Raw genomic sequence first — 26917 nt, 5'->3', positions numbered from 1 at the left:
TAAAATAATCTTTGTCACTTTTCTACTGCTATAAGTAAAGTTACACAGTTACCGTCTTGCTTATTACGAGTGTTGCGGGTTATCTGATACGCTACATGTCAGTAAAGATAAATTCCAGGGCTTCTCACTGTCCCTTGCCTATCAACCTCTATTAATGAATTCAAACTGAAAGCAAATATCTGTAATTCTTTAGATGGTCCCGTTAGTTGTTGTTTTGGTATATAATATATTTATATTTAATAGGATGTTATGTTCGTTGTGCCTACTACACTTAGTAACACTTACTTTTTAAATATTGCTGTTTCGCGGTAAAATATTATATTACATTGATTGTGTGGTACCAACCAAGTGAAAGCTATATACGCTATATAATATGTTTTTAAAAATAATCCTTGACTTGGAATTTCAATTATCGACCTTAACGAACGAACTTAAATAATATAATTAATTTACCTATACAAAAATCATAGCGAATAGATTTATATCGTGTAAACATTGACTACTGCTCGAAAGAACAGAAAGATCTACTCGAATACTAATAACAAACAGAACATTTGAATTCCTAACAATAGAACTAATACAAAGATTGATTTCGATCGACGACAAGGTTCGATCCGTTAACCAATTTTAATCGTATACGGAAATCTCTTAGTTATAATAAAATTCGCTACAAGAAAATAGAAAAGTGGATATCTTTTTCAAATTCAAAAAAAAAAAGGTAAAATTGCTGGGAGATTACTACGTCATTAACTCAAAGCTTAATAGTGTAATAAAAAAAATATATACGAGTATATGTCGTCGATTATGAATAATTATTAACTAAGTTGATTTTGTTGTATCTGTGGGGTGTGAACGCCGTGACATAATGAGTGACGTGATCGAAATCTGTCACATTTTTAATTCTTTCGAGAGCGATGAGTCGGAAGCAAAATTTTATTATAGAGAGCGATACAGTTCGGGCCTTCCAAAAGGACCGTTGGTTCACATAACTCGGATAGTTATAATATACCAACTTTTTAATTTGGGATTGTTAATTACCTACATAACAAAGTACAAGAATTGTCATATTGTACCGTTGTGGTTATTTGCCTGAAACCTACGCCATGAATCTCCTACTGATGACAGGCGTGCCGCTGATCTATCATATTCGACGTCATATATTTAAAAAAACAGGCTATAAAATATAAAATAAAATAACGCTATAATCTCTCCACAGTTGCACTGTATTGTGACGATAGTGAAACTAATTGAACTTTTAGAATAATAAACCATGAAATCAAAAATAATGAGGTAAATTATATGTATATATTAATAAAAGAGTTTATATTATATAAAAAGTTTATATTTAGCTGAAATTTGACATGATGAGAAATTAATATTATCGTAAAATATGTAAAATATACATTTTCATTGTATATGATGTCATTTACTGGTTTTATACAATTATGTAAAATTGTTTATAACGTTATGGGGACTATTATTTTTAGTTATTATAATTATTGATATATATAAACAATATAAACTGCATTGACTGGCGTTGTCGTTTTGTAATCTAGAGTCTGTCTAATTTTTTTTTAAGATTCATTATTTAAAATCTTGAAATTTTAATGTATTAACAGTTACAACAGTTTTTAGAACACGTCAAACGAATTATTTTCAAAACGCAGTAACACAAACCATATTAATTTAAACTTTTGAAATGGGTCACCTAACTGTAAGCCACTGCCATCTTCCACAGCTATTGGCGTCAGAAGAAATTTTAACCATTCCTCTATCGCCAATGCACCACCAAACCTTTGGAACTAAGACGTTATGTTCTTTGTATTTTTTGTTATACTGACTCACTCGAATCTCAAACCAGAACCAGAACATAACAATACTAAGCATTGCGCAAAGACCAACCACATAGTAAAACCACCACCAGCTAGTGAAGATTTTCGTAAGTACATGTTTGTGATAATGTGATCATGTTCTCATATTGTTTTTATTTGTTCTAAGATATTAAATGTCCATATAATAATTGTTGCAAAGGAATTTATATTAAAAAAAATATTTAACAATGAAAATGTGATTTAAATATAGGAAATGTAAAAAATGATTTCCAACTTACCTCCAACTAAAAAGTTGGGTAACTTAATCATCCTCCTCGGTGGTTGACCTGAAAAGAAGAATACTTTTACTTGTTTTTCCACTTTAAGACAATATTTTACGTCAGAAAGTTGACTCTGATTAAAGCCATCCTTATAATATTCTACAACGGTTAGAACAATCCGTAATATAATAGCAAATATATTCCAAGAATTATTTTTTATTAATAATTATTAGTATAATATTACTATTAATTATTATTGTTTGTTTTTAATTTGATATCTACGTGTACTAGTAGGTTTGAAAATTCATCACCTAAGGGTTAATAAATCTGTTAATAAGTAAAATACCAATTTATAAAATAACACCGAACAATTACCAAAAATGATAATTACTTGTTAAATGTTATTAATAATAATATTGAATTAATTTCATATATTTTCATAAGAGTAGCGATATTATTTAAGACAATCTGGACAAAGGTCAACACTGGTTATTGAATAAAATTCACGACGTATTTACGCAAACACTCCACATTCGATATATCCAAGCTACAAAAGTAAATCTACTTGCGAACCCTATTTCCTAAGTGCCGTAGGGCTACAATTCTCGCTTTCTAAGACGGTGAAATGTTTTTATCGTAGGAGAGAAATACTAAGAACACGTAACCATTTTGGTATTATTTACATTATAACGAATTAAATAATTATATAAACAATTTATCAATCTATTGAAGTACAATGCTACTTAGTAAATTTAACAACCCCCTTAAAATTTGGAAGAGGGAGGTTTTATCTCCTTTTCTGTTTTTATTGATTACAGAAGTTTTGAGGATAGAGGCTGGGCAATGTTTTTATGAAGATTTCATGAGAACGGGATTCGGAATAAGCAAAGGAATTTAGGTTCAGTTCTAATACGGTTCTGAAGCTCAGTATTCGTTCCATTTGTAATTATAAAGCTAGATAACGTAATTACAAACATTTATTCTTATTCAATTACGCAAACTACAGATAGACTTTTGGAAACAAAATTAAAGTCGAATGAAACTGACGGGAAGTTTACTTATATACAAGTAAATGATATAATCATTACATAGTATAAAACAAAGTCGCTTATTGCTGTCTGTTTGTCCATGCGTAAGCATAGATCTTTAAAATTACACAACGGATTTTGATGCGGTTTTTTTGATAGATAGAGTAATTCAAGAGGACAAAACATGCACAATATAGTAGAGAAGGTTTCTAATGTGATGTCGTAAATAAACACTTTTATTTGTGCTTACATTGCAAACGCTAGTTGAACCCTACGAGATAAATTAAAATATTGTATTAGAGTATAGTACACCTTAAAAAGGTCTACTAATACTAATATCCTAATACTACTAATAAAGTCTTTTTCCACAATGCACCACTGTGCAATGCTTGCTGGTGGTGCATTGCTGATACGGACTGGTGCTGTTAAGCACGTGAAAATTCAGTGGTGATTATCCGGTTTTGATATCGCTATCTTCTCTTGATATCCTTAATACTTCAAGTACTTACTCCTTTTTTTAAACAATTATAATCTATATATTTATTTTCAAACTTTTTAATCCATATAAACCTTTCTATTTTATTATGCGAATTCTATTTTATGCGTAACATTTATTCTGTTATGAAATGGGAATTATGTATGAGCATTACTGCAGCTTTCATATTGTTGAGGTTAAAGTTTTTGAACGGTTTCACTACCTGCGAAGTTCTATTGAAAGATGAGAATGCTCGTTTAGAGTAAGAGTTGAAAGGATTTTGATAAAGTTTTGATTTTTTCTTTTAATATATATTACAATACAAATAAATTTAAAGTGAAATGCCATATTAGGGTACTCTTTTGTTTGGTTGAGAGATCGCAGCTTATTTCATCAGGCTGCTCCATTAATTTATTAGAAAGTCACTTTTTAATAAACCTTAACGTAAGTCTTAGCGAAAAGCATGGTATATTTACAATGTGCTACTTTTTGTATCTATTATTCTGACCTGAGATCTACTTCACTTTTAAGGGGAAGGATATCACACTTCTAACATACGATTTGGTGGTTTGACGTTCAAATTTTCATCACATACCCATGTCGGTGTCGGTATGACGTGAGATGAATTATAAACACAGTTTTAGTAAATGAAATTTCAGTGATGCTTGTATAAGTTTCGATGCGAAATCTTTAGTTAAGAGTATGTGCTATACTGAGATATCTCTGATCTTTAAACATCTGCGTATATGGCTAGCAACAAACACTTTTTATTGTATTCATTGATATGTACATTATGACTAAAACCTAAGCGTAGTGGCTTTCATGGCGATCGTTGATAAAATTACTATTAAATATTTAGTTATAATTATCTTTTGAAATGTAATAGTTTGTTAAATTAATATTATAGTTAAATATGTTAGTTGTACGATATTGTTATTGTTTAACTTAATTAACTGTATATGTTATTTTACGTTTAACAAAATACACAACAACTCAGAGCTCACCCAAAGTTTAACTCTTACAATTGAACGTGTAAATTTCACTTCGAACATAACTGGTGTAATTTAGGCTTAAAGGAATAAAAGTTTGAATGAAAAGCAGCAGTTTAAATACTGGAGGAGAGAGATCGAGGTCGCGCAAAAGTGAAGAAAAAATATGTTAAGTGCCGTTACAAATTAAAGCCTTTTGACGTTGCAGTCAATTTGAAAGACTAATTATTCTTTTTTTTTGCATAAAGATTGCTAAAGATTTGAACAGAATCGAGTCTCTTGAGGATTATAAATTCTATTTCATTTTTTTTTAATGAAATGGTTAAGCGGACTGACAAATTGTCCACTTGATGGTAAGTGGTTACTGACCATAGACATTGGCGTCGTAGAAAATTTTAATCATTACATGATGTGTACAATATGCCACCAACCTTGGGAAATTGTTATATTCCATGTGCCTGTATTTACACTGGGTCACTCATCCTTTATACACAACAAAAGAATAGGAAGTGTTGCTGCTTGGCGGTAGAATGTATGATGAGTGGATGGTACCTACCCAGACAGGCTTGCACAATGCCCTACCACACAAATAAAGACATCATTAGTAATATTATAAATGCGAAAGTGTGTGTGTTTATGTGTTTGTTTGTTACAAATTCGAGTTTTAATTACTCAACCGATAATCATTTTATATACACAATGTCAGCGAGTACAGAAAGGGCAATAACCAGCGGTCCTCTTACGCCCGAGCGTATATATAAAACAAAAGCTATGTTCAGATTTAATGTATATTAACCTTAGTATATAATTACATAGAAAATATCTTCTAATTAAAAAAGGCTAATCTAAATTAAGAAAAGACAATCATTCCTGTTACTTAAACCTTCTAACGATTCTATCTTTTATTATTTTATGAAGACTATTATCCAGGTAATAAAGACATAAATTCTTCGCATTCTTCGCGAATTGAGTTTCTTAGATTCATTCCTCGCCGTTTTCCATAAAGCGAATGTTAAATTAAAGCATTTTTCTGTTATTTTATTTTAATTTATGATTTAATAGAAACTGTTATAGAATTGTGCGTAGCTTTCTAGCTATATATCAAACGCAATTCTTAAATATTTTAGCACGATACATTCGGAACACAGAAACATTACGTATTTCGACTTGAAGGTTGAGTGAGTCAGGGTAGATAGTGTAAGAGTCAGGAAAATTGTATGGACATATATTTCATGCTCGAATTCATTCTGGCGTCAATAAGTTTTATTTTTGTGGGATAATTTTTCTCGATTTTTCAAACTAAATGTTTATATTTTTTTATTGCATTTAATGCATTATACAAGAAAATCAAAACAGAGTAAAAAAATCAGCAAGTCCAATAAAGCAAATAAAAGTAGAGGCTAGCGAGTTACAGCCAGGGGACGGATTAAGAGTTTTCTATTAACCACAATACAGGTCACAGGTTAATCGGTGGCACAATTTATGACGCTATTGTTAGAGAAAGAATAGCTCGTTAATGGTACTTTCGAATTACCATACTAATTCTGGTATTTAGGTGTCTGCGCTGGCTGAACACATTTATACTTCAGTTGTACAATTCAGTTTCAATATTCCTAAATCCGACAAACTGTGATTATAGTTCATCTAAATTTTATTATATAGCATATCAAAATCTAAAGATACTTTTTCAACTAGGATTTAACAAATACTTTCTAATATTAATTTTACAGGATTTTATTACGCGTACGGTTCGGAGTGTTGATTATATCGAAAAGAACCGGCAAGAAACTCAGCCAAAATGTATAGATATTAACTAAAATTAATTCATGTTTTATATAAAAAGAAATTCAACTTTTTTTATCGTCTACATGATTCAGTAATATATTATTTCGAATATTTATGAATAATTTTAGAACCATTATAGATCGTTTGCTGTTTCTCTGTGTTGTTCCATTCATATTTATCCAATTTCTTATTTGTCAGATACATACATTTTTATATAAAATATTGATGTTATTTTAAAACCACTGAACAATATCAATATATGAATGAAAAAAATATAATGTTAGTTTTCTAGCCGCAAATGTCGAGTGCATTTCGCTTCTACAATCGGTCGCGTGAAACACCACTTGGTCTTATACAACTTCCGTACCGTTTGCCGGTCGAGGAATTTCAATGGCTCTTAGGCCAGTACAAGTTCGACTTTAAACCGAATCGTGTTAGCGAAACACTTAGAAAATATAACAAGAAAAATAAAATTATATTTCAAAAGATATATATTATTAGCACTGGTCTCGATATATAAACATCATTTATGAATTAAATTATTTCGTAATTATCTAAAATATGTGATAAAAATAAATTGAATTTGTTCAAAAATGTTAGCTATTGTTCTATCAGTCGGCGCATGAAGCAGAGTAAAAATACTGGCTGGATTTTAATAAACTTCGCGTGGTAGTTGATACTTTTATCCCAGAAAAAAAATGGAAGTTCGTGTGAACGAGGTCGCATAACATTTCAATATATTTTATTTCAACAGCTACGTATATAAAATAACACATTTTTATCCTTAACAAATCATCCAGCCGCAGGGTGTCGGTACCTTGTAATTAACTAACTACTTACAACTGTAGTAATATATACATTCATATAATTTAAATAGTAATACGAGAAATGTATCATGGTAATGGTTGGAAAAATATTTGTCTACACGAATTGTAGCATAAACAGTGTCAAGTTATGATTAATGTTTAAAATTTAATCTCGCCCTACAATAGGGAGAGCGCGCTTCGACGGAGTTCTTGTATTTAGGTAAAGTGGTGCCAGGGCCTTTCATTATACGAAAATATAACTTTGTTAGGTGTTCGTTGTTTTTATAATCTCAAAGTTTCGGCTTAAATATTTTTGATTATCGAAGAACAGTTTTCTTTATTTTCTTTGTGCTTTAGGGCAAGACGTATACTTTTATCCTCTGCGATCAATTTCGTTCATGTTTATGTTGACCTTACTACGGTTATCATAAAAAATATATTGCTGTTATATTTTTATTTATTAGTTTTACATTTCTCTACAAAAAGGATTTCAAATAAAACATTTCAGCATGCGAGTGTTTATCATCAAATACAAATATGTTATAATAATAACGTTCAAACTGAAATCAATCCGATAATGAAGAGTATCAGGTTTTTTATATTAAATATTTTGATTCAATTTCTATAGGCTTTTGTTTAAATTTTTCAGTTTGAATGTTTTACGGAAGTATATATTTCAGTTCAATGTTTGTCAGTACAAATACCTATGGAATAACGATCGTACATAGTTCCCGAAATATCTCTGAAACATCCTTTGAATCCTATTAGTTAATATTTGATATCGGAATTCTATATTAAAGTTCTGTTTCTCTTCAAGTAATAATTTCGTATGTCTATAACTAGGGTTGTATATCTCGCCCCGGCTTCGCACGAATGCAATTTATCAATAAAGAACATGCAAAGTAGTCCTAGTAAGAAAATGTTAAGTAGGTATATTATTTTATATTGTTGCATATATAATATATATGTATGTCATAAATGAGGAATATGAATAGTATAAAATTGGTCTTAGTCATAATTTTTTTTTTGTGAAATATAGAAATAATTTAATACGGCTTATAGATAAAATTGGTCTTAGTTATTTTGGTATTTTTTTTTTTGTGAAAGATAGAAATAATTTAATACGGCTTATAGATTCAAATTTGGGTCGTTTTAACTGCCAAGGGCAAAATATTGTTATAGTTCTGCGACCATCAGTCTTGCATCAAATGGTTTTTTTGAATGAAAATAATTTGTAATCGGTGATATTATGTTCTAAAGTTATTATTAAATCTACTCGAATGATATACTATAAAAATCGATTTTAATCCATGTCCATATTTATCTGAATAAGGGAATCCTAATAAATTGGAGGTAATTAATTTAAAACCTTTTTAAAACATATATATTTTTAGTACATTCTTTTAAAGTATCTCCTAATATTTAGCCAGCGTAAGATATAAGGGTACGAAAACAGTTTTTTGGATAAAAAATTTATGGTAAAAAACTGATAATTTTGTTAAAAACATATAAAAACATATTATATACCGATCTTCCTCATCCATTGCTCTTTTAATTAATGAAAATATTATCAATTAAAAGATGTGACCGTTGAGTGAATAAGAGCAAGAAAGCGAAGAAAGAGAAAGATGCACAAAGCGACTTTGTTGCAAATACTTTAAACAACACATAATCCAAAGTGTTAATTCACATGATTTAAAGTTGTTCGAATGAATGCCAAATCGAAAGCAATGATCCGTCCAAAAATTGATTCAAAGCCTATCATATTTTAATTCACTGTTCAATACCAAATACTTTTTAAAACATTTTTTTACAAAACTCCGTAATTTAAATTTTTTCTCAAGTTAAATTGAACCTTGTTTCTATATGAGACAAGTTCGGATTTTCTTTTAGAGGAAGAATTAGATAGAGCTTAATTCGTCACCTTGTTCTACTGCGGTTTACACAGATATATTATGTGTATTCATTACATTTTATGTCTTTCATTCCCCGATCAAGATGAAGAATATTGTGTCTCTACATTTTTTTCTCTCACAGACGAGGCGGGATGAGTAATTGTTAATACTTAAATGATTCGGTGGTTTTTTGTCACGATTTATACACACTGTCTTGGAAGATAGACGTACTCCATATAATATTTAGATTTAAAATAATTGTTGTTAAGGAAATTATTTTAAAGCTGTTTTTTTTTTACTTTTAAATTAAATTATTGTTATATATAAATGCAATTTTATAGTTTGTGTTACTTTGGTTAATTATATTATCTAGTTGACTTCCAGCCATGATGTATTATATACATATAGGTATAATTGTATTAAACTAACATTTTTTTTTAAATGTTGAAAAAGAGTAACTACTAAGTTTCTTGCAGGTTCTTCTCGCTTGAATCTGCATTCCGACCCGGAGGTAGCTTCGCTCAACATAGTTTGTTAAATAACAATTCAGAAGTGCTTGAAAAAGCCTACTTGATTAAAGTATATTTTGATTTTGATTTATTGAAACCAAGGTGTGGCACGTGCTTCTTTGTAGGGATTCTAAGTTCGATCACAGGTTAAAACTATATTAAATCGAATTCGAGATGATTTAAATTCCTTTGACATATGATCATACCATCAAGGCGAGAGCTTGGCATAGCGTGTAACTTTGATATCAAGTAATGGAAATCTTGGACAGAGGCATACATTACTCACCAAGAGGATCTCTATATGTCTGTTTGACTTCCTGTTTTACTTACATCTACTTCAAACGATCTCGTACTCGTATTACGGAAACGGACACAATGTAGTTAAAACTACTTCGACTCACTTGGCAAGTGTCCTGTTACTGAATTACGTTTTTTATTTTATAAACAATCGAAATTTATTTCTGAACGTTGATATTATCAATTATTGTCTAATAAACGAGCCGAGATGGCCGAGTGGTTATACCGCGTGAACCTCAACCGATGATTGACTGAATTTTCATGTGCTTAATTTGTGTTTATAATTCATCTCGTGCTTGGCTGTAAATAAAAACATCCTGGGGAAACTTGTATGTGTCTAATTTCAATGAAATTCTGCTACATGTGTATCAAACAACCCCATTGGAGCCGCGTTATGGAATATGCTCCTAACCTTCTCCTCAAAGAGAGACGAGAGAGGCCTAAGCCCAGCAGTGGGAAACAGCAGTGGTTATGTAATGTTGTTTAATAAACCGTACATTAGATGAAAAACGTGGGTTTAGCCACGTATTATTAGAACTCGGGAAAAAACCCCTGATTTATCCATGCGCTTAATTTCTGGTTATAATTCATCTCATGTTCTGCGGAAAATGAAAATAGTGTAAGGAAAACATGCAGTGTTGAGAAAAGGTTCAGTCCTGTATAAATCTACCAACCGGATTTGAGCATAAAGTATAAAAGAATTAGTTTAAAATTCTTCTTTTCGACGAAAGAAAAATAACATTATTATTATTATAACAATTGAATACAGCTCAGTCAGTCGAGTGACAATGTGAGATTACGAGTACTACTTTTTTTTAAAGCGTATATGATTCATATTGCTGATTGCTATCGATATCAGTTAACGTATCAAGACTGAATATACAAATGTATGTCTGTCAATAGACGTGGGATGAAAGCAAATAAGCAAATGGGTTACCAACACTAAATATTTCTTACAAAGGTTGGAATATATTATGTAATATCCAATAAGATTTGCCACTTAAATTAGAACTCCGCTGTACAAAGTATTGCTGTTCGGTACATAATATATAGAGATAGAGAGAGATGTAAGAACTGTCACTTCTATCAATGCTAATACTATAAAAGGCAAAAGTAATTCTTTCTTACCTCTATACGCTTAATCCGCTGAAAAGACTTACATGACATGGGCGACTTTTTTAAGTCAGCCCTTGAGGGAGTAAAATTGGGGTGAAGTTTAAAGTTACGGGTAAAGTTTTCTTTTTAAAATTCGCTCGCCTAAATCAGCGTATTCACGTAGTTAATCATATTATTGTGATTGTATTAACCTATTTTAATTATATATAACCCTCAGGCGGGTAACGAGTTAGGCATAACGTGTCTCAGTGCACATGTAGAATGCTACATTAATAACAGGTGAAATAGTATTGGGGGTAAGCATTAATCGTGTGTAATTCTCCAAGCGTAAATAAGGAATATATAGGAAAATATTTAGATTAAATTTTTGCACGTAATCCGTATTATATTTACTAATATTATAAATGTGAAACTACCGAATATAATTTAAGGTAATTTGGTATGAAGCAAGCAAGAACCTCTAAAACGAAAGCGAAACTGCAGGAGACTGCCAGACTAGTATTCTATAAATATTTTTATAGTAAATTTAATTAAATATGTCATACAAGTCGATATCGATAAAAGGAAGCTGTCAGTTGAGAGAGTTGTATGAAGGCATGTTCATTTTATTTGTAGTTAAAGTTTGTTTTTAATAATAGGTTAGTTTAATCTTAAAATTTAAGGTTATAGGTTGTAAATTTTCCACTGGTGAATAAAAACGACATTTCCCCTTGAGGAGCTCCACGCTGTTCCATTGGACTCCTCGTACGTGTCTACTAACACGTAATGACGTGTTAGTAGACACGCAGTATAAATCTTTGCAAAGGTACCCGGGCCCCGAGTAGGAGGACCGGATTATATGGGATTCTTACTCACTAAAACCATTGCAATGGTCGTCTAAAGCACGGAGCATGTTAATATAATCGTATAACGCATCCGCGGGAGGGATCCCGTGCTGTGTTCCGCTCCTGAGTTAGCTTAGTGGTTGTGTTCTAGTTACTGGGCCAACTGGGTTTAAATGTAAAGGTACGTTTAAGTGAGTATAAATATGGGTTTACTAAACCGTTCAAATTTACCATAATTGTTCTCCAAATAGTTAACTGACTTATGTCCGCCATAAATAAATGGGACAAAGTTCCAAGTATTCACTGGTACTATAACTATATCATTTATTTTATGTTTGTAATACAAATCATATAATAAAATATTGGAAGCATAATTTCGTATTATGATATGTCATTTTTATTACTTCACTATATCATATCCTTAGGAGATTTAGTTTTTCCTACTTTTATGGTTAGATTTTTTTTATGATATAGGTCGGACGAGTAAATGAGCCACCTGATGTTACGCTGTAAGAAATATTAACCATTCCAAACATCGCCAAAGCGCTACCAACCTTGGGAACTAAGATGTTATGTCCCCTGTGCCTGTAGTTACACTGGCTCACTAACCCTTCAAACCGGAACACAACAATATTGAAAACTGCAGTTTGGTGGTAGAATATCTTATGAGTCGGTGGTACCTTGCTTGCACAAAGCCCTACCTCCAAGTGGAATGAGAAAAATAGCGGTAACTTAAATAAAATAAAAAACAATAAAAAAAAAAAAAAACTTAAAAATAGCGGCTTAATTTATTTTTATTTGTTAATAATAAAGAAAAAAAAAACTAAAGCTTAGTACTTGAAAGTACTTTGTGCAAGCTAGTCTGTGTAGACACCACCCACTCATCAGCAATACTTAGAATTTCTATGTTCCAGTTTGAAGAGTGACTAAGACAACTGCATACAAGGGATAAACATATTAGTTCCCAAGATCGGTTTCGCGTTCTATATTCCTTAACCATTTGAACCAATTCCGATACTAATAACTTAAAATCTATTCAATAGAAACACGCGAAAATCGATTTATTCACTAAAACTCTTTGAATAAAATGGTACGTTGTAAATAGAGCGCAAACGTTTATTGAGATATTAAAGACTAAGGATCAATTTTTATTACTTGATTGCTGACGTATACATCAAAAACATAACTCAATTCCAGGTGACTTAGAACGTTGGCCGTTTAGCTGGGTAATCATTGTGTTTATACAAAAGAAACAGTAATTTTTTATCATTTCAAATATTTACAAGGAATTAATTCTGGTTAAAAATTATAATTAAGGTTTAATGTCGCCATGTTTGATATCAATCACTATTTATGAAGGTAATATCTTACAATAGTGTACTTGCCTTCGTCGATTCCATCTTATCATATCCTTGCGGTTTTTTTTAATGCCTTTCTTTAAATATCTTGGAATATCTATAAAAATTCTGACCAAGTGTAAGCTTTTCTTAACAGAAAACGAAAAAAACAAAATACTTATAGGGATGAACTAAAGATATCGTTTATATTTTGGCATTTTTTTAAATATTATTATGCGTCCTATGATTTGGCTTTAAAATATTCTACATATTAATTATGTCGCAGCCTATTTTGTAGGTTTTTTATAAAAATGCAATACAAGTGCAAATTAATTAGATGAATTTTTATGATTTAATCAGCGTAAGCAACGGAATTTAAAAGCACCTTCGGCTTGTTTAGAAAACATAAAAAATCTACTGCACATTATTTTAAGGTTTTCAGCTAGTAATATATGTATGTACCTATTACTTACCTTTCCTTACGAAACAACTTACCTGAATATCAAACCCGCATCAATATTTAACGTGCAGTTTAAGAATAAATAACTAACTTACACTATCCTACCGATACGTAATGCTACTTAAATTTTTACCGTTTAAGATTTTAAGTTCGAATAATGCTCAGAAAAATTAAATAATGAATCGGTTATAGTGCAGTGATTAAAAACGAAAGACTTTCTTTAAACTATACTATTTTTTATAATTATCTTCATTTTGTACTCAAAATCTTGTTAATTCTGTTGCGATCCGGTATCAAGTTTTATGTTGTTGGAGGCGTCCCTACAAAACATAGGCGTTGAGGAATATGTTCGAGACTAAGCTAAAACTGTACTAAATTCTACAGTACACAAGGAAGGATGTTATTTGGTAATAATGCAATATAAAATAACTATGTTTATATATAAATATTTTTTTAATATATAATTATCCTCCTCCCGGAAAATTATAGTTTGGAAATTTTTGTGGAATTTATGTGAACTAAGAGATAATTTTGCTCCAAAATGTATTAAACGTGATATGGGAGATTTTTGAAAATGTATCACTTATAAGCGTAGGATGAGTTTATTATTATTATCTTCTGTTTATAAGGAAATATCGCCATAAAAGCATGAAAATTCATCACGCAAGAGGGTGAAATTAATGATGAAAGTATATAGCTGTTATATATGCACGCTTAATCTCCTAAGCAGTGTACTTATTAAGTAATACCACAAAATGTCGGTTTCAGATAATAAATTACTAATAGCGTAATCAATTACAGAGGATTTCTGTTTGGCATATGAAATGAGTTTATTTTCAAAATGGAAACAAAACATCCGAGCCATTTGGCGATTCGTTTAACGATTTGCGGACAAAACGTAAAGGATTATTTTTTTTGTACAGCATAAATTGTTTACTTAGTGTGAGTATTATTTTGTAATGGGATGAGAATTTACATTTTCGTTATTATTTTTAATGTAACTTTCTTTCAGAAGGGACACAATTATAGCAAAGGTTTTATATATATTGTTTTTAGCGAACTTTTATGAATACATTCCGGAGTTCAGCAGAAAAATGAATACAAGCGCTTCTTTAAAATGTATAGCTACAAAATAGTACCAAGCTAATCTTAAATAGTATATTAAAAGCAATAAAGTCGAAGTCAAAATTAGATATAAAAATTTTATAGCAATTTATAAAACTTATGGAAGCTATAATATACATGGTTAGATTATATTCAAGATGTGTTAAATAAAAAAGCGTGGACTGAGTACTTATTTATTGATTTCTAGGCAGGATATATAAAAATATAATTGTACGTTATGAATATTCTCTGCATATAATATGGTGGAAAAAAGTAACTACTGAGTTTCTTGCCGGTTCTTCTCGGGAAATCTACTTTCGAACCGGTGGTATCGTTTTACATTTAATTCAACATTGTAACATGACCATTTAACAGTGATTTTATGAGCCTACTCGAATAAAGAATATTTTGATTTGAATTGTGATTTGATGTGAATTGACAATAAGTAGCCACAAAATGTTCCAAATCAGTTAATGTTAGTTGACAGAAATGCTGTGCCGATTCAATTTTATGTACCTTATGAAGGTAGATAAAAAAAAAACTTAACAGTCAAAGAATTATATGTGCCTCGAAAAGCATTCAAATAGTAACATCTGATCCCTCTTCAGTCACTGTTGCCTGGTCTTGGGCATAAAAATATATGTCCTTTTTTGGGGTACAAGTTTGCTTCATAACAAATATCATCAACTTCGCGGTACAGTGGTTTGGCCGTAAAAGAGCAACAAACAGCCAGAGTTACTTTCGCATTTATAAAATCTTATAAATAATTACTATAAACTCTGAAGAAATTAATGTACTTAAATAAATTTAAGTAACGATATATAATTATTAATAATTAAACTTATTAATAATACAATGAAATTAAACCTATTTATAATATAAAATAAATAAATAAAAATTGCCGGAAAAAACCTCTGTTAGTTCCCATAACAATGGCATTCATTCAGCGATGTTACCATGAATACGAAACCAGCGTTCATTTGCAACGAGTTAATAAAATGTTTTTGAAAAACTATAGTAAATACAATGAAAAACTATGTATTCAGGCATGTCTTTGTGGGTTTTATTCATTTGAACATACAATTGTTTATGATATCTCATATTTTACCAATGAGTTATGGTCTAGTTTCGGAATACGACACGGAGGAGTACTTACGACCTTTGATATTTAATCCTCACTTGACCAAAAACATTATACTATGAATATTAATATGTTGAAATTGGACAATTTTTAGTTAAAAGATATAATTATTACGGATATCAATACGTCAAATCATTGATTGCGTAATTAAATATAATATTTAATGGTATGTATGGTATTTTTAATGAATTCAAAATATGATATGTTCAATTTCAGGTTATGTTACATATTTGTGGTTTACGTGTGATTTTCCCATGATTTATAAAGGGTAAAAATAATATACATAACATTTTTTAACAGAGGAAATTAATGTAAATAGAACAATTATATCAGATACGTATGTACGTGAGTGTGTCTGTGTGCGTAAAATTGAAGTATTAATTCATACGATGCAGTTATATTTCTCTTTTTAAATGAATCCAAGATTTTGATATAAATTGTTATAAGTTCGTGTCAGACGAATTACCATAGAACTTTCAACATAGTTTAGTAACTTGGTAACAATCATCCAAATACAAACTTTCTTTGGTTATTATAATATTATGCATGTGTTTCCATTTCGGTTGAATCGTTTGTTTTATTTCGTTGCGGTTACATAAATAGCGGGAATACCAAATAATAACTTTTGTTTTACACGATTTTAGTATTTATTTTTTTAATTTATAAGGTAACGTTTTTTACAACAGCTAGAACTCACTGGCAGCTTAATAGGAAAAAAGAAAAATGTTAAACCTTTAAACAAAGTAACAAAAAAGCTCATTCTAATATTAAAAAAGACGTAAGTATTTTTTATTTTTTTAGTCGGTTTCACGCAATATCTACTAATCCGATTGTTTCAACTTTTATATTATGATTGTTTTTTTATTATTATTTTTATTACTTTCGGTACGTATACCGTCTATTATTTTTATGTGTTGAATATTTTAGAGACATAGTAAATATGACATAAGAAAATTGTAGGAATCAAATAACATATAACTCAAAATGTGTACAGCTAAACGATTGAACGCTTTATACATAAATAAAAATTATTTTAATGAAGTAAATTGATTGTTATTCTCGTAAATTATTAATCGTCATCATAATAAATGAACTAATGCGCTTAAACGAGTTTCGTGTATAATAATTACTGTTTACACTGGCAACAAAAACCTAAGTCGAGCGCAAGACATTAGCAAAGTACGGGCGGAAGGATCGCTTGACTTGATAAGTCGAAATTGATTATATTAATATATCCCATCGATTAATAAATATCGTGTAATTAAACTTTACTCTTACACAAGCAAAATTTCTATAAAATATTCTTATTCTTTATGCCTCGTTTTTAAAATGTATTTGTATATATATTTAAAATGTATTCTGATTCGATAAAGCATATATCTAATACTACTAAGGACTATTGCAGAACGCATGTAATTTATATAAAATCATGAATCGAATTTCATCTCGTACTAAGTCGTGTAGTTTGAACGGAAGTAGCACGCTTAAATATCCCCTGGAGTGATTGCAGCTTATAAGGATTCCGAGTTTAATCCACCACGAGTGTTGAATTAGAATGTTCTCGAATTTGTTCTTTTGGAAGTAAAACTTCTTTAGTCGAGATAAGGGTAATATTTCAGTTACAAATAAGCATGCAACGTTACGTTATTTATTTTGATACTGATAAAAAAGCTGTCTGTCTGTCTGTGAAGTGTACCATTTTCTACATACTATATTGTGTTTTTTAAATATCTATATATTTTATAAGATTAGCGGATTACGGTCATTTTTAAATATATCCGTTACATAATACAAAACAGTAGCGCCGCCCTAAATTCCGGTTTGATAATTTCCTCTGGGAGAGCGACATTGGAATATTCTACTTTTAGATTTCCTTGCTCTTCGTATAGTACAATTGCTATTATAACCTCGAATAACAAGACCATTAGTTCTTTGGATACGCTTTTCTAGAATCGTTATTGTTATATTAAGATAGTTTTACTACAGAAGTATTATAAAGAAGTGACTCTTATATTTTTAAAAGAACGTGTCTTCCCAATTAAGTAATTTAAAATAAATAATTTGAATGTAAAATATTACTTACACTATTTACTCGTAAAATTATACAAAAAATCCGTAAACTAGTATTGTATATTATGATAGTCAATTCAGATATTCAACGATATATCAATGTGCATTGCAACCTACACTTAATAAAACAACAAGAAAATTAATTACTTTTTAACAAATTAAGTAGTAAACTCGACAGTTATAATGAATCTAAATTTAAAAAAGGTTGCAAGATTATTTCCAAGATACATTTTAAACTTTGCATCATTTATTTATTTATTTGGGAAGCCAACGAGATATACAAAGTGTCTAAATCTACGTATACGTCCAATCTTAAAAAATATTACCATGTACTCTTACAGGCTAACTCATCATGTAAGACAAAAAAAAAGGTAAAGAAACAGACAAAAAAAGGAACTAATTCAAATTGTAAAGTAAACATCTAAGAAAAAAGTACATTGTACGAAAAATCAAAGAAAAAATATAAATACCTCCTATAGCAAATACAACCGTGACATAAAAACAGTGTTATGGTAAAAAATATTTCCTTAATCATCTTTTAATACTGGTATTTAAACGCAAAACAATAACATTTCCATTACAATGGCGGATGTTTTAGTCAAATGTAAGGTATAATAAATGCAACCCGGCGTGCTGTTCGCTACGTGTCTCCCTCTTTGGCTCAGTTTTTGTCTTTCTCGTAAGTTTCTAAGATATTAATATTATTCACATATTTCATTTGTCATTGTATCAGATCCGCACTAAGCCGAAAGTCATTAGTAGACAAATATTATTCTAAAGAGCCCCCGCTGTCAAACTTTGTTTATATGGGAGTAGTTTTTGAAAAAGTATAAATTTAATTAATTGGAAAAATTTAATTTATTACTGCTGATTTAATAATTATTTTATTTCGTTACATATACTCATCAACTGCATCGTTTCTTTTGTGAACATATATATAAAAAAAATTCACAACAAATAAACTTCCGCCGTTAAACCTTACTTGAATTATTATCAAAGAGTATCCTAATATAAAACTCCAGCTACAAGGATAGGGTCGTAACCGTGACTCGTAAAGTCGATAGTTTTTATATAGGGCACAAGAATTATTATGTTTCAACGAATGTGTTATTGTTTTAATATTCTTCAGTTATTGCTCGTATATTCGCTTTAATTTCACTGGAGTACTACATGAAAATATCTCTTCTTGACTTGAATATTTAGTGAAAGGATGATCAATATCGATTCGCTTCTGTAAGATGTGAGCCGTTGTACAATGTAAGCTAGGATAATGGATATCATTTGCTACTTTGCTCAAATTTGCACGAATATTAGGTATGAACGTAATAAACTACAATGTAGACTTGTATATGTATATAAATTGTTTCAGAACTTACAAATGTAGTTTTATACTAGTATTTGTATTTATATTGCAAATTCATAATTTTAATTATGAAAATATTAATTGTTTCTTCGCTTCACCCACTCATAAGAGGTGTTCTTGCGTGCCTGCATGATAAATTATTGGAACCTTTTAATCTTATATTTTTGAATCTTATATTATATAATTATTATCGATCGATTTAACATTTTTTATTTTATTTAAAAACTTTATTGACCAACAACAAAAGTTGGAACAAAAGGCGGACTTAATGCCTGAAGGCATTCTATATAACATTATACCCTATTGTAACTAGATTTATGCACATTGTTATCTAATATTATAATTATAATGTAAATCGTAATTAACTTTAATTAATGCGAGAATTAAAAGTCTTTATATTCGTTTCTATTCTATTATAATTTTCTGTTCTGTGTCCTTACTCAATAAAAGACATTTATCGCAAGACGATTTTTTGGAACGAAGTTCTTTTCCGCAGCTTACAGTACGTCGTCACGAATCGGAAAGCGTTGTTCCGCCTCCAGGCGACCTTCCCCTCTCTTTCTCTTTCTCTCTGACTCTTTCTCTTGTATACGGTTCTATATGATATGATTTAAATTTATTTTTTGTTTTCAGTCATATGGATCCCATTTTAATAAAAAAATTATCATTGTCATTTATTTATTACGTAATATATAGAAAAAGCAACTTCGTTTCAACCGGGTGTAACATGACACCTATCGATTTTTATTTTTATTGATCTGGTCTTTTATGACGGCTTTTAAATAAACACACGTTTTAGCGTTATATATTAGTATTGATTTGAATGTTTTTCGGGCGACACGTTTGTCTAATATCAACAACCGTTTTTGTTTATTTGTCTTGTTTTACGACCGAGTTTGAACTGGTCGACTGGTAAGCGTTTATATGTTTTGAGTGGTGTCATATAAATGAAATTTCGCTTTAAGTCATAAAGCGAAAATTCATTTCATCAGATCAAAGATTTCTTCTTAGTTATGTTCTCAGTCAGTCATTTGGTGGTAGGCTTTGTGCAAATCTGGATTTCACATTGGGGATCATTATCACTAGATTTCGCCTGGGGTTCATCCCATCTTCACATCACATATTCTACAGCCAAATAGAAGTACGATATGTGACGGTGACCACTCACGTACCGCTCCCCCTCGCCTACATACTAATTAAAAAAACAGTAAAAACATGGTAGATTACTTCTTGGTAAGATATTATACCATTTTATTTATTAGAGATTTTAATAGTTTGATATTGTTATTTTATAATGTTTGTTTATTAATAGTTTATATTACATCGATGTCATAAATCAGTAATATAAATAATAAAAAAAAATATATTTGCTTTTATAATTTTACTGTGAAATATGGGTAAAAATTTGTTCACGGTTTGTAGATTTAAATTTTGGTAATTTCAACTGTCAAATTTTTATCGTTACAACCAGTTTCCGTCCGCCCGTTCCGGAGTGAGCGGATTTTTTTTTGGTGCACCTTTTTGGAATCGGTGATATAGTCTAAATTATTCATTCAAATGATATAGTGTCAAACACAAATTTAACCTATATTAAATACCTACTGACTAATATATTTATTTGCACAAGAATTAATAACAAATTTGAGAAAATAGCTTCGTTAAAACCCCATAGTTTTGTAATATTATTATATTTAGGCCTATTTAAGACCTACAATTACACAGTGTTTTGATGTATTCCCTAAGGTTTAAACAGCGTTAGTCATATCAGCGTACAAAAACAGTTTTTTGAATAAACTAGCCACTTTGTACAAAATATTTACATATAAACTATAGGCACTACGATGTAAGTATATCCTGTAGTATTTTTAAATAATTATTAGTTAACTTTACAATAGATATTATAAACATCTTAGTTCTCTAAGTTGATGGCTACTTATTTATGACAACGCTGACGGGCGATGGCGATCCTAAGGTGGCATGTCCGGCTACATATAACGAAAAAAAATTACGTTGCTTAGTTTCATATAATAAAATTTATAGTAGTTTTTGTTTGACTAAAAATAAACAAATAATTTTAATGATCTAAACATTTTTTACATTACATTACATAGATATAACACGATATATAAAGAGGCCGTAAAACTTAATTAATTAAGTGCTTGATATTAAATCGGTGTTTGAAATGTTTGGTAGTTCTATTTTACTATTAGTCGCTATACTAATAGAGAAGGCAGTTTGAAAACGCGTTGTTACCACGTAATTACGAGTAACGTGGTCGATGTTATTATTCATATAACATTTTACTAACTGATTATATCAATTATTTTGGTTAGTTACAGTTATCGAATATTTTATTTACCCGGAATTTGAGGTTGTTTTTGTTTTATTTTTATAGATCCTGAATTTACATTGCGATACGCAAAGGTGAACACAATTGTCGTTTTGTATATCCGTTTATAATGAAAAAAAAATGTATTTAACATATTAATCATTTATTAACGTAACAATATTTTGTTTACTCTACAGATCGTTACTACTAACGTAGTACGGTGACTAAATTGTTAGTAACAGTTAATTATTGAATCTTTATCCCGAGATTTTTTCTTAATTTTCGAACAGAGAATTCTCTTTTCGGAAAAAGAACTAGTTACATGATGATAAGAAAATTAGTTACCAGTAAATGTAAAATGGTTGTGTAGTTAAGGTTTTTTTCTGCAATTTTTCTCCTAGACAGAATTTTTAATTTGAGATGAATATTTGCCTTGTTTGTTGGCCTTAGAATTTTCCACAGCGTCTCCCGTCTTTGACAATGTTTCTTTGTTATTAGATGAGACTAATGCGTCAATAGCATCCCACAATAGACCAATATCCGCTCCCAAGCAACCAGTATTAGCTAACCAGGTATTTTGTCAACACCACCACCCAATAACATTCGTTGTTTTTATACAATATATTAATTTGGAAAATCAAAACGAATATTGATTAATAAATATTCAAGGATCTTGCTACCCGGTGCACTGGAAAATCCAGTAGAAAACCAGTGGTACCCTCTCCATATCATCGGCGGGTGCCACGGGATCGCTAAAATATGTACCATTCCTGAAATTACCAATGCGTCACCTATCTTGGAAGGTAAAATGCCTCGCGCTTGTAGTTCACTGTCTAATACACTCTTCAAACCGCAACATAAAAATTCTAATGACGGTAGAATATGTGGCATGGGTGGTACCCACCCGAATGGGCTTGCAAAAAGCTTTTTCATCAAGTAGCTTATCTGCATTAGGCCTGTCTGGAGCAAAAGTGTAACAAAATATAAGATCAGAAGTTATTTGATCAAGGAACCCTAAAAGCGTAAATCTACTCAAATAGCGACGAGTGTTAGGATTTCCAGCATGAAATATGGGTGCAAGTATTGCATTGACAGGCCGATTTATCGTTACGAATGTTCCTTATTGATACTTTTGCTCAACCAGAATTATAAAAGTGGCTCCAAGCATCTAAATTACATGTCAACGTTATAATATGTATTCCTTTTAACCGTTTAAATCGAAAAGAGTATGGTTATTAAAATACTAGCGTTTACACGTGGTTTTGTCCAATTTTTTTTTTATATTATGGAGTCATTGGTTCATATCCATTAGTTAGCATTTATACGGAATAAATATTATTTATTTTTAATTTTTATGACAATAAATATATCTGAGATGTTATTAAAATAACAAAAATAACGATTATTTCATTCGGATATATCTTTATGTAATATATGTTTATAATACATATATAAATTAATTATAAACAATATTATCAAACATTGAATTATAAACAATATAATCTGAGTAAGTATAAAATCAAGATTAAATAAAAATTATTAAAACGTTTAATTTAAAATATTGGTTTATAAATCAAAATATAGATAGAAAAGTTTTATTATTAACTATAATACAATCGATTTTTTTTGCATAAACACCTTAATAGTCACTAATAATTATACATATATATATTTATTACTTTACGTTTGTCCTATTTTAGTAGTTTACGGCTAATTATAACTCGATTTAAACGTATTAATGATCGGCGATAACAACCTTAACTGTACGTTGATCATATTTTATTAAATTATAAAGAAAAAAGTTTACCAAAGCATATGAATATTTATGAAATGATTTATCAAAGCCACGATATTCCCACTTCTCACATTGATAACCTATTGATTTAAACATCGATGTATATTATGTAGTGAGCACAAGAGATGGCGAGCCGAATACTTACTCTGTTCGAATGAACTGAACTGCAGACTGTTCACCTGACATTAGTGTGGCTTTGTCATTCATTAAGTGCGCTCGCGTACGAAACGGTGATTTATAATTCGATACTCCGAATGTATAAAGTATGAACCTGGACTTATATAACAATGCAATATAGTCATAAAATAAAATAGAAAGTAAAATTACTTACCGTTATAAACTCACATTAGAAAAAAAAACAAATGAAAATCTATCAAGTCTATAAGAGACATGTTGTTACACTATGTTGAACTAAAAGCGTAAGCGTACAATAAAAAATCTGGGTCTTACGAAGTTTCGGTCGCAAGAAAACTATTATCTATAAGCGATCTAGCACTGTATGTGTTAATAGTTTGGATAGATGATATAATTACGAATAGCCTATGTTAATGCTTAATAATCGTACCCATTAGTAAAACACTAAAATATAATATGAGTATTTGAAATGTAATTAAAAATATAACACATATTAACACCTGTGAATTTCGCACGTGTAAATTCCAGTTCTCATTAAATTATGTTTACGTTCCTAAAACTGGTGCCGGCAATGTCTACAATTCTTTTAAATTTTTACGATCTACTTACATACATATATTATTTGCTAATTTTTAGGGTTCCGTACCCAAAGAGTAAAACGTACCGTATTTTTGAGACTCCGCCGTCTGTCCGTCCGTCCGTTTGTCCGTCTGTCAAGAGACGGTAGCTCATGAACCGTTATAGTTAGACACTTTAAATTTTTGTTGCCACTATAACAACAAATACAGACAACAGACTTGATTTTTTTTACCGTTTTTATAGATAATGGTACGGAATCCTTCGTGTGCGTGTCCTATTTTTTTTATTCACCCCACTTTTATAATGTGACAAACAACACCATTTGACAGTACGTTATATGTGTAGTGTCAGAAAATTTTTGTATAATTGTTGTTTTTTAATAATTGTCTGCAATTTCCGATTGAGGGTTAACCGAGGATTGCGTGTTCCAATCCAGAGAAAGACCGCTGAATTTTCATGTACCTAATTTAAGATTACAATTCATTGAAGGAAATGCAGAGTGTTTTGTTTTAAATCTTACAATACAAGATTTACAAAAATACTTATATAGTTAACGCTTAAAATCTGTAGATTTAATGTTTTGAAAAATAGCGTAAAAATATTACGAAAACAATCACCTAGAAAGCAAAATATGAAAAGGTTTCTAGAGATATTTTATCGTTGTAATTACTAAATCATACAATGAGAGTAATTAAAATAAAAAACAAAATAATAATCATCCCATTTTAATGCTCGAGAGCTCTCTTTTGTTAAAACGGTATGCTTATTTACTTTTATAAGAATTTTCCGATTACATCTCGTCTTATCGGTATATATGTATGCACGTAAGTGTGTGTATGTACGTATAATCTTAAAGTATGTACTTTGCCTCGCATATCGAATATTAAATACGATATCGATCCGAAACTAATTTCATTCGACGCGTTATAGAATAATGAGCACAAGATTTAGTTTGCAGTTGTAATGAATACAGTACAAAACCTTATATTTCCTCGTAAATAAAAACATAACTTAAAAAAAGAATTATAAACTATTTAATATTAAATAAAACGCTACATTTAAAATTGAATGTAGAACGTAAATTAATAAAGAAAGATTAAATTTATTAAAAAAAAAAATGTCAATTGGAGTCTTCAGAGCGTGGGCGGAAGAAATCATACTATCGTAAGAGAAATTTACGAACGATAAAATAGAATGTCTATTTGGAAGTGTCTGTTATACAGCACACTCATTTCAATATAATTAAATGAATCTTTAAAATGACATATATATATGATACGTAAGACTTTACCTTAGTATAACCAAAATCGAATAAAAGCCTTTGAAGTTAAATTAAGCAAAAACTTTGTACATGAACATTGTACATTGGAGATACTTTTATCTAGAGCAAACTCACTTTGGATGAACAAACGAAAAATTATAAGTTCTAGAAACCTCGTCATATCTGATTATGACGAAGTTTCTAGAACTGCTATTTTAAACACTCAATTGTTGGTGAAAAAATAATAATCGTAATATCACGAATAATTACAGACACAATTTCTTACATCATATATTTTATACTTTGTGTATTTGTATGTTATTTTTCATTTGTAGTGTTTCAGTACAGAAACTGGACTTCCTAAGATTTGCTGTTAATTTGGTTGAGTATTATATGCAATGCTGATGCTAAATATACTAAAGAATGTCTTTATATACAAGGTTCACAGCTTTTTTTGTCATTAGACAATACAAACCGCTATGTCCCTGCATTTTATATCCGTAATATCTTCGAAAATATTCATTTAAATTACATGCTGTAAAAAACCATATTAATCTATATTAAATGCACAATGTACTTAAGGTACTTAATTGGATAAGGATTAATGATGTATTGCTTAACATCGCTTAGTAAATAAGTTATTATTTCTTGTAAAAAGTAAAGGATATAAAATTGTTATTGTGGGTTATCCTTAAGAGATAGAAATATACCTAACATCGCGAACTTTTTTGTAGACCTTTTAAATGTGTACAATACTGTTGTTCATTATTTTGATCTATCTTATAGTTCAGCCAGCGTTTGCAATGTAAACGTAAAAAAAGTGTGTTTATTTACGACATCACATTAGAAACCTCTAAAATTATCAATGTTTAACTACTATGTTATGTGTGTATTTTACATATTATAAACCTTTCTTTAGAATAACTCTATCAATTAAAAAAACGCATCCAAATCCATTGGGTAGTTTTAAAGATCAAAGCGTACATAGGGATATCCAGACAGCGGGAAGCGACTTTTTTATACTATGTAATGATTATAATCATATTTATACTGTATAAAAAGTTTTGGGCCTGTAGATTGAACATATTTTTTCCGTCAAAGTGTTAAGCACTTTGCTTTTGTCTGATCTCGAAATACGTAAATTAAGATTAGTATCTTAGCAAGATAGACTTGCAAAAGAATGATATTTTAAGCGAGTTGCTCAGGCGATTGAGAGATACAACCACTTCGTCTGTTGGGTTTGTCAGTTCAGTCTGCGATGGTATTTCGTTGAAAACTTCACTGGAAAATGTTCTTTAAAGTTACTTTAATACATAATAACGATATACGTAATACGTGTAATCTACGTATATATACGTAATTACATTTGTGTAATTTACTTGGTGGTAGGGCTTTGTGCAAGCCCGTCTGGGTAGGTACCACCCACTCATCAGATATTCTACCGTCAAATAACAGTACACTGTATTGTTGTGTTCCGGTTAGAAGGGTGAGTGAGCCAGTGTAATCACAGGCACAAGGGACATAACA

At 30.1% G+C, this 26917-nt stretch overlaps 1 protein-coding gene across 1 annotated transcript in view; it reads right to left on the bottom strand.

Moving 5' to 3' along the window:
• Window positions 1–26917, bottom strand: part of LOC125075915 (dipeptidase 1-like) — a 77480-nt gene that overhangs the window by 28961 nt on the left and 21602 nt on the right. The window contains exon 2 of the mRNA XM_047687762.1: window positions 2111–2158. Coding sequence (XP_047543718.1) covers window positions 2111–2158 — 48 coding nt within the window. The remainder of the gene's footprint in view (window positions 1–2110; window positions 2159–26917) is intronic.

Source organism: Vanessa atalanta, chromosome Z, assembly GCF_905147765.1.
Source record: "Vanessa atalanta chromosome Z, ilVanAtal1.2, whole genome shotgun sequence".
Classification (NCBI taxonomy): domain Eukaryota; kingdom Metazoa; phylum Arthropoda; class Insecta; order Lepidoptera; family Nymphalidae; genus Vanessa; species Vanessa atalanta.
Note: the sequence above shows the minus strand (reverse complement) of the source record. Positions and strands in the feature narration are given on the sequence as shown.